Source organism: Labrus bergylta, chromosome 18 (assembly GCF_963930695.1).
Source record: "Labrus bergylta chromosome 18, fLabBer1.1, whole genome shotgun sequence".
Taxonomy (NCBI): Eukaryota; Metazoa; Chordata; class Actinopteri; order Labriformes; family Labridae; genus Labrus; species Labrus bergylta.
In genome coordinates this window covers 24,170,192-24,180,298 of record NC_089212.1, presented here as the reverse complement: position 1 = coordinate 24,180,298, position 10,107 = coordinate 24,170,192, and the positions used below count along the sequence as shown (strand labels likewise).

At 41.5% G+C, this 10,107-nt stretch overlaps 1 protein-coding gene across 6 annotated transcripts in view; it reads right to left on the bottom strand.

Moving 5' to 3' along the window:
- Positions 1 to 219: 219 nt before the first annotated feature.
- letm1 (leucine zipper-EF-hand containing transmembrane protein 1) overlaps positions 220 to 10,107 on the bottom strand; it is a 30,905-nt gene continuing 21,017 nt past the window's right edge. For all 6 annotated transcript variants that reach the window (XM_065966061.1, XM_065966062.1, XM_065966063.1 and 3 more), the window contains one exon: positions 220 to 9,446. In XM_065966061.1, coding sequence (XP_065822133.1) covers positions 9,294 to 9,446 — 153 coding nt within the window. In that variant the 3' untranslated portion in view covers positions 220 to 9,293. The remainder of the gene's footprint in view (positions 9,447 to 10,107) is intronic.

The following is a 10,107-nucleotide window of genomic DNA, read 5'->3' as shown; positions in this document are numbered from 1 at the left end:
AGCACAGTTTACAGAAGTCAGTGTACTCATACACGGCTAATGAAGCTGATTCTGTTTGGATGATAATGATCCAATCGCCTTCTCTTATTCTGCTGCAACCATGTCAAGAAAGCAAACGATGTGAGTTGTTGGAGCAAAGATTTGTTAGCACAACAAGTTGGGAGGCCATGGAAAGTTGAAATTATTAGTTTGTGCTAAACCGTTTTTTTTTTTTTACCATCTTCAGTTGTTATCGGAAATAAGAAATTTGACACTAAAGCCGTTGAATCTGCTTTTGACCCAAACAAGAGCTGAATGTGTTAACAGCATTTGAAGGACAGCTTGTTTCAAGCAGCGTCATCAGTGAAAATGATCCCCAGGCACTGATGTTGCAGAAAACCATAAAAAGAGACAGAAGTTGTTACAGTACAAAAAGCATGAAGCACCTGTGAGAGGATGAAACGTCAGCTGAAAAGACGTCAGCTGCTTTGTGTCCCAACAGTCACTTCTTCTTCTTCCTCATCGTCTTGAGTTAAACTGTAGATGAAGAGCCCGAACATTTCCTCACAGTCTGAGAGTGAAGCATGCTGGTCCAGTCAGTTTACATATCAGAGAAAACGTCATCACCAGAGTCTCCAGCTCACAGGAGGACAGTCTGTGGAGGATTCTTTCTTTGCAGCAGGAACGTGAAATATGAAAACATTGCAGATTCAGACGTCACAGTTTGAACATTTTCACCTGCAAACTTTCATGCAACCCAGTAAAGGATGTTCCTTCTTCCACATGCAGCCCTCGGATGTTATTACCTGCTGCACATCGAGGAAACCCAACCGACTCATGAGCATATTTAAAGTACAATTGTGTTTTAAAAGAGAAAGGCCTTTTTTATATATTTAAATAGTTTATACAACATTTAGGACGTCTGAATGATCTGCTGTGTCAAGTGTCCATTCAATAAAACATCCAAAACTTCATCCCAGTTTTTAAATGTTAAAAGGAAGAATGTGCGACATCAATACAGCAGAGATCCAGTCTGTCCTGTGTAAATGTGTCTCTGAGTCCTGACTGTCTACAATGAGGGAGAAGCTCGAGTCCCGCTGGCTGTGTTGTTGTCAGAGCCGTGTTTACATGGACGGGACGGCCGGCTCCTCCCCTTGTGTATAAAAGCTGTTTTAGTCAAGAACTAGAGAGAAGAAGAAGAACATACTCACTGATTATTTGGATGTTAGTAAGAGTTTTTAGATCACGCTCATTTATGAGCTAACTAAAGAGCGCTAACATTAGCATGCTAACACAACAATGCAGGAGGACACAGGTGATTGCAGCTCGAGGAAAGGACAATTTTGTCAACCGCTTGCGCTTAGTGGTTCTTAATCATGGTGTACATTTGATAACTCCTTTGTGTGAACACGAGTGAAGGGGGGTTGGAGGTGTGTCACTGGAGGAGAGCGGAGGCTTCAGGTTTAGCTGAGCAGCAAACAGCAGTTTGTTTAAGGTTGTTTTGGTGCTCAGGGGCGACCTCTACTGGATCAAGAAGTCGCACATTCTTCCTTTAACTCCGTTTGCCTTAAGTCTCCTGCGTGTACCAACCCTGCTCACACAACTTATATCAAACAACCACACATTTTAAAACAAGGAAACAGAACCACAATCTGCAACTTGACACTTCAATTCTGAACGTTCAGTTACGACTGAAAGTGTTTCCTGTTACCCTCCAATATCTGCTTATAGTGAAATAATTCTCATGAAACTGTTCACGTTTCTGTTTCTGTTCAGGCATTTCCAGAACTCTGTCATGTGAAGGGAAAGATTGTGTTCTTGATTAAATGTTTAAAAAGTTATCATGAAGGGAGATCATGAGTTCCCTCAGACCCGCTTCAGTTCTCGCTCCGGCTCTGATTGTCATTTCTGCACATTTTACTCACCACGATACACACAAAAACAAAATCAGTTTCATAAATCTCTTAAAGTGCCGTGCTGCTCTCGTGTAGCTCGTCTCTCTTTGTGGAAACTAAATTCCTATAAATATAAATGTAATTTGTTTTGCTTACGGCGGCAGCACGATTCAGTTCAGGGAGCAGATTTGGTTTCCATCGCCGACCCCCTGAACCTGGGGGGATGTAAACCTACCAGACTCTATACTGGACCTGTTGACTTTATCCCCCCACCCCCCCTCGTAGTTTCTTCATCGGTTTGATGTAACAGTCTAGATGTGAGCAGCGATGTCATTACTCGTGGTAGTTTCTCTGTCAATCGATATTATTTTATTCTATAAATTTACTAACTTTTCAATTCTTTTTTTTAAACTTTCTATTCTCTAAACTTTCACCCTGGTTATTTTGCATGAAAGTCTGGTTAAATTCCAGCAACAGAGGGGGAGGGGTGGCGATGTGGTGAGGTTGGACGAAAAGGCCCCGTGTCCACCGAGCGTTTTTATTCTGAGCGCCATCGTCTTTTCTTCTTCAAACGAGGAGAAAGCATTCACAGCAGAAAGCCGTCGACTGGAGAAAAAAAGCGCAGCAAGTAAGCATCATCTTTTTTTCCGAGTTTTTCGCTTTTTTTGTGGCCGCTCTAAGTGCTCAAGTTGAGAATCTTTCAACTTTTCAGAAAGGCGCTGTTGACTTCTCCGGCGCTCTTTTCCAAATGTTTGATATTCCTCGTAGTTTTGCCCTCATCCTCCTCGCTCTGTGTCTGATCAGGTTAAAAAACGATCTAAGTAACTGAGCAGTGTCGGTAATACAGCGGCCGTGGTCAACAGGCTGTTGTCATGGAGACGGGATGGTCGTGCAGCACTTTATGCAAACACTCCGGAGCGCACAGCCGGACGCTTTTCTGCCCGGAAAGAAACGCTATGTGGAGACGAGGCCTGAGGGATGAAGGTTAGGGATGAGGAGGGATAAAAAATGGCTGCATGGAAGACTGGAGAGGTGTCTCACACACACACACACACACACACACACACACACACACACAACCTAAAACAGCTGTGTGAGGAGCGACGACAGGAAATATGAGATGCAAAAACGGGAAAGAAAATGAAACAAAGAAGAATCCAGGATCATCCAAAGTTTATTCAACACGTCTGATTCACTTTTTCTAAATGATGTCTTTTTTTTTTTTTTTTCAGGAAATACTCGATGAGAGTCTAAACAAGAACACGGAGGGGTTTTTTTTTTTTCCAAACAGGTCAAATCCAGTTCAGGGTCATTTTTGTACATTTGGATGAGTCAAAAATAAACTTTTTTTGAAAACTGGATTAAATAAATAAATAAAATATGATGATTATGTCCAGTGGGTGATCGTTGAAACTCAAAAACAAAAAATAACCAAAGAAGATAAACTCTGACATGTCGCCTCACCTTTTAAACGTTTCTCTGCTGTTTTTTTTTAAAACCACAACAGATCAACACCTTGACTTAAATCTTTTTTTAAGTACCTCATTTCAAAACTACGTTTGGCGTTTAATATTATGTTAGCCGTTCATGGCGTCCACGAAGCCGCTTTAGAACATTTACAACCTGAAAACGACTCGATTAAGATGTGTTCAGGCAGAAAGAGAAGCACGTTTCATCTTTTCATTCTCAGCTGATTTGGTAAATCTTGAATGATAATCTGTGTTTGTACGAAAACATGAGACAGATTCAGAGTTTACGATGAGCTGAATTCAGATCGACGAAGATAACTGCGTCGCTCGCTAGTTAACAAACACCTCGACATGTTCTGCCTGAACACAACTTCAGGACATTAACGTCGCTCTTCTAAAAGATGGTGGCTGCACTATCATAAAGAAGCTGGGACTTTGTGTCGGCCTAAAACAGAATCTGATCATTTCTCAAACTTTGAATCCTCATATTTACTTGGAAACAGCAAAAAAAAAAAAAAAAAAATCAGATGTTGAAATTTCTGCTTTTTGTAGAATGATGTGCCCGTTTTGAAGTTGAGGTCAAGGCAACACCTTTCAACGAGTTGGGACAGAGTCGACAAAAGAAAAATCACCTGGTGGAACATCTCACAATTTATTAGAGTTAACATGCAACCAGTTAGTTATTAGACTTTAGACTTTCTAAATTAGGGCAACTAGTTTCCTCGGTTCCCAAAACATGACAACAAACAAGACATGTTGTCTTTGTGCTATCTTCAAGTAAATATGAGGTTTCAATGTTTTAGAAATCATCACGTCCTGTTTTTATTTTGACTTTTCACATCGTTCCAGCTTTGAAGGAAATGGGATTAAAAATCAGATTCAGTTTTTTTAAGATATTTTTTTTAGTTTCCAGACTTCCCTGTTGGACCTGAGAGAGGTCTTAGCTGCTCCTTTACAGACGGACTCGGACCATGCGTCGTGTTTCCCTGACTTTAAAAAAATAAGCTGCTGATCCTCGCCTCCGGTTCTCCCTTCTCTCCCACCTCGGAGAGAAAACTTGCATACTCGTATATATATTCAAAAAAAAAAGTAGCATCCTCTAGTGATAAAAAGGTCTAGTGCAAAATACTTATAAAAGGAAATATAGCGGGTACATCTGTCATCAAAAAGTCGGTGTAATAACCAAGCAAAGCATCTCAACAAGCAGCCTGATATCGAGGAGAGAATCACTTCCTCCTTCTGCATCATTACACCATGTTTCTCATTTACATATATTACAATATGCTTCAACGCCTCAAAGGGTTCAAATAAAACTCAAAGTAAGGTACATGTTGCATAAACCACTTATTGCTTTCAATATTTGTTCTTCTAGTACAAAAAGATCATCGACTTTTCTCGTTAAAACTCGACAGGAATCTTTTTTCAGGACGGTTTGTCTCCTCGATCGCACCGACACGCACCGACTTCAGCTCCTGAAGCTTACACAACGCAAACTCCACTTTCACACCCCTGAGTCCGCCACACCGCCACACCTCCCGTATCAAAAAAAATGTAGAATAGTGCAATAACACAGCGGCAGATTCTCCAGAGAGCGAGATGAAGTATTTTGACAGCGAGCGGCTGAAACAGTCGAAATAAAGTCACTAAAAATCAGTTTGCTTTGCTTCTGGAGTCGACAAAAGAGTGATGTCAGCGTCTCCTGTCGACTGAATCTCTCCTTACGTCGTTTTTTAAGGATTTAAAAGAAAGCGGCTTGTACAACACAACGTAACACCGCTCCCAGCAGAGAGCTCTGAATTCTGCCTGACTACAAACACTGCAGCCCCCAGACCTCGACAAGCTGCAGGATCCTTCTGTTTTTGGGGTCGTCCCGATGCCAGATTTTTTTTAAACTTTGAGACATTTCTACTCAAAATCAAACAACGGCAACAAAAAGAAGCCCAAATGTTGCTTTTAATTACCAATCAAACTCCTGCAAACCGTCTGAATTGCACAAATATGTTGAAACATTGAGACAGCGAAACATTCTGCCTTTTAGTTAAAATTATGACAGAAAATCTGACCTGTTTTTTGTTTTTAAGCTTTGGTGCTTCTCGTTATTATCGATCATCAACACAGCAGAGATTCTATCGATTTAAACACGGGGTGTTGAAGGGTTATGAAAATCTCGACGACCTTACTATTAAAATATGTCAGAATCAGCAAACATCATCTTTTGACGTTCATTTTTATATTATGCTTTCATTTCATTTAGAGATTTCTCTTCCAGGATTTCTTAAAAGTGTTTGAAGGCTTTCAACACTTCGCATCCTCTCATACAGCGGTAGTTCAGGGACGCAGTAACACAAATACTCAAAGTAAATGGGAATGATTTAAAGATCCTGTGAGGAACTTATCGTGGGTTGTGTTGCCCCCTGTGGACAAAGCAGGACGATGCATCTCTGCTGATCTTATGTTAGGTACGTGTAGGTTGTTTTATCTGACAAAAAATGTCATCCTTTTTTTATTTTTAAAACATCCAATGTGTAACTCAGCATCTGAAGGTTAATAAAAGCCAAATACTGCACATGCTGCACAACTGATTCACTCTCAGTAGCTACAAATCTCTGGGTAAGAAAGGAGACGTTTCCATGGAGATGTTGCGCTGCGTTAGCTGAGGTTGAGATGCTTCTTTAAAAACACTAAAATACCTCCCCGTCATAAAGACCTCGTCCCACTCCGTGCGTAGAAACGGTGGCAGTGCTTTCAAATGTACACAGCGCTCCCCTGAGTTTGTCCTGTCAGGCGTGATTTCACAAACACCTCTCTCTCCTGCCGAGTGTAATCGAGACGTTGTCACAATATTTCGCTGACGTGTTTACGCTGACGGTTGATTTACGCTGCAGGGAGAGTGCCATGTCCCGCAGGGGTCGCCTCTAACCTAAACACAACCCTCCAGAGGAGCTGGCTGTGCACCATGTACGGGCGAGTGTTTACCCTGCACCCATCAGTCTGACTGGTCCCAGACCCAAGCGAGAACCCCTCGTCCTGTCAGGGGGGAACGCAGACGTCTCATGAGAGATGAACGGCCTCTTAACTGTCTACACGTCTGAGAGTGGATTCAATAAACAGATTAAATAAATGAAGCGTCTTCCACTTCAGCACCGCTTTGTCTCCTGTCTTCAGCCGAGCTCTAAAGGACGAGATGGGTCAGAAAACAGAATTTTCCACATTTCCCGAGCTGATCGCCGTGTGAGCACGATTTACCAAACGTCCACAGGAGGAGAAGACTCAAATATTAAATTAAATCCTCCTCTTTCTTCACACACATTCATCGGCACAGTGCAAATATAACAAATCAAAAACAGAGGAATCGGTGTGTGCGTCGAACGACCTGAACCTCACCTGCGCTCGTCTCATCTTAAAAAACTAAATGACATCAAGTCCATCCTCCAGGAGAAGAATGTCTGCCTTAACTTTCTATACAAAACGCTCTAAACAAAATAAATAGACAAACTGTATACGACTCAAAATACCTGCGCCAAGACAAGAGAAGGCCACTTTGCTTCAAACTGCAGAGAATTTAAAACGAGCTCAAACTAAACCACTGAACGTTCACAAGAAGCCGCCTCAGACTCACAGAAACAGACGTCAAACTACAACTGCTCCACACAAACACTCGGCCCAACACTGACATTATCCTCACTGCTTTCATATACCAGCTAGTCAGAGCCTGACTGGTACAGCTGTCTGCCAATATGGCCACCAGATAACATTAACGGCTATCGGCATTTCTGTTTTCTAACAGGTGCAGGAGAAAACACTTTTCATTTCATTTCATACAGACGATCGTGCTCAAAGCTCCTGTGAGGAACTTATTCATTTGTGCTGATTTTGGCGCCCCCTGCAGTCAAATCTGTTCCTTTCATCTCTTCGGTTATCCAGATGTTTACAGTCAAACACGTCTTTTTAACGGGGTTCTGTTAATCGTCTTGCTCGACACCGACCCTGCAGCTTTATGTTCAGCCATTAAAAATAACTTCAAGGAATCTTCAATCCTTGAGCTGTTGGTCTTGTTTGCTTTTGAGGCTCATAAAGAAGCTTCAGTATTAATTTTATTCTGTTTCATAACCAACTTAAAAAAAACTCTACACAGGAGTTTTAAGGTGACCCAGAAGAGGTGTCATTACACAGATTGTCCAGCAGAGTGCGCTCACACTCACAGTCTATAATACTCTCAGCACTGTCTGCAGCAGAGCGACAGACCCGAGAAATAAGTTAGTTCAATGTTTAAATATTCTTTATAAGTGTTAAAGAAAGCCGCCGTCTTATCTTTGCATTTTCAGAATAATTCAAAATCTGTGCACACTCCACATGAGCAGATGTTTTCTCACATTGACGTTGCATATTGATCATTGGAGATTTTTTCAAAGATTAAATTATGACTTGGTATGTGTCTCAAAAGGGGCGTGTCCAGATGGGTGGCATTGACCCCGTTCAAACCATATTGGCCACCCCAAAATCCTTCACAATGATCGGCTATGTGCCTTGCGAGAGTTGGGACTTGGGGCTAAAACAGGAAGCCCATGTGTCCCAACAGGAAGCTCATAAGACCACACTAACCGAGACCAAGACATACCCGAGACCAGAGTGCTCTGAGACCGAGGTAAGGCCAAGACTAAGGCAGGGCGAGGCCGAGACAAGACTGAGACCATAAAGGTCATATCTTCAGACCAAGACCGATTTTGAGTACAACACTACTTTAAATTGTGACTTTGGGCGTTCATATTTGTTTTGAGTCCTTGAAGAATGAAGCTTAGAAGATGTTTCTGTCACCATCATCTGGTCTTAAAAGTCGGATTGTGATTGGTGCAGACAGAAGGGGCAAATAAACGCTCTTCATTCATGTGTGTGCACACAAACTTCAAGGCCCCCCCTGCACCAGTCAGTGCCACCCCAAGTACAACAAAGTCTGGACGCCCCTGCTCTCAAATTCCCGTTATCAGTCGTCTTTTAGCTGATTTTAGGAGTTCTACGGATCAACTCTGGCTTGTTGGAGAGAATTACAGAACGAAAGAGGAAGAGATATAAGAAGAGCTGTGCTAAATTGAGATGACATGTTATTACATTAAATACAAAATAAAAAGCAAAAACAGTACAATATTATTTTATATATTGATGAAAATGTTGCTAGCTTCGGTCCTTGGTTATTAAATCAAACATCCAACACTTCTACAAACTCTCCGTGTACTTTGGTTTTGAGTGGAAATGATGAAGGCAAAGCCGTCGTTAGAATGATTATAAAGCTTTCCACATGATTTTTTGGTGAAGTTGAATGACTTCATTTTGCTCTGTGTTATTACATATTTGGTTGCAGCCACCATTTACATCTACCCTGTCCGTGTACAGTTCATAAAAGAAATAACAGGTTTGTTCACAATATGAGTGTAGCATGGATAAATAAAACCAAAAAAAATAAAATTAAAGTGATGACAATGATTCTTTTTGTTTTCCTGTGCAAAGTCCAGAAATGATCGCTCATTTCTCTGAGATGATGACATGAATGGAGAGGAAAAGGCAAGACGGTTCACCTCAAACTTTAAACTATAAATCTTCTGATTATATTTTCTCAAACTTAATTTTTTTCAGTAGTTTCCTGTCATTCTGTTCCCTGTGTTAATACATTATTCAGTTAAATTATTTAAATCCAAATATCAGCATATGTTGCATGATTAGTCCAGAAGAGTTTTAACTTTGTGCCTTTTGATTTAATTTTTGAAATAATAGTTTAGGAGCTACATTTTTCATGAAATGGCGTTTTTTTTTAGAAGGCAGCTGTTACCTCAGGACTCTCTCTTCACCTGTCCAGAAGGTTCTGGTGCACCGGGGTTTCTGTGTCCGGGTACCAGCCACAAACATCTCAGTGGTCTTTGTTTTTTTTTAGTGCTGTGTGTCTTTCTTGGAATATGAGTTAGTTGTTGAGTGTGGCTGCCTGCTCTTTTTCCGCCTTCTCTTTGGCCTTCCCCTTCTCAATCAGCTTCTCCTCCTTCTGCAGCATCACCATGATGTCCGCCACCTGAGTGGTGGAGATGTCGATGTCCTCCTTGTCGATCAGCTCGACCACCTGGGATGATGCGAGGCGAAAGAAAATTCATTAGGAGCTCCAAAAAAAGCTTTTTCCAATTTTCATCAATTCATTAAAAACATTTCTCCAGAACATAAAATGCAGAAAACAATTCTCGTTGTTATGAAGTTTGTATAGGAAACAAACAATTTGAGGAAACATGTTGGCATTTAGCATCAAGAGTCTTGTGGATCAATTTGAGATCGAACCAATCAGGATACAAACTCTAAATCTGATAGTGATACAGAGCAGGGCAGGGGGAGACCAAAGTCTGGGAAATGATGGTGGCCCCGTTATCTCTGTTTCTCCCTCTATGTGCACACCTGTTCTCTCTCTCTCTCTAGTTCATTCTCCCTCCTCCTTCGCCTGCTGCACACCTGAGTGCAATCTGTGCTCAGGGAGGAGGAGGAGGGGTATTTAGAGGAGCCAGGTAGGAGAGTCAGGGGCGCACGCACTCTAGACGGCGACTAGATGAGTTCCACATTTTTACTGTTTTTTCTCCACACATGTCAAGGTTTCTGTGTTTTGTTTTTTTAGTTTGGGCTCGGGATCCCTGGTGCTCCTATTTTCTGTCTTTTTGTTCCTTTAGGTCAATCTTTTCTTCTTAGGTAGTTTTTACGGGGATCTATGTGGTCAAAGGTGCTGCTTGTCAACAGGCAAG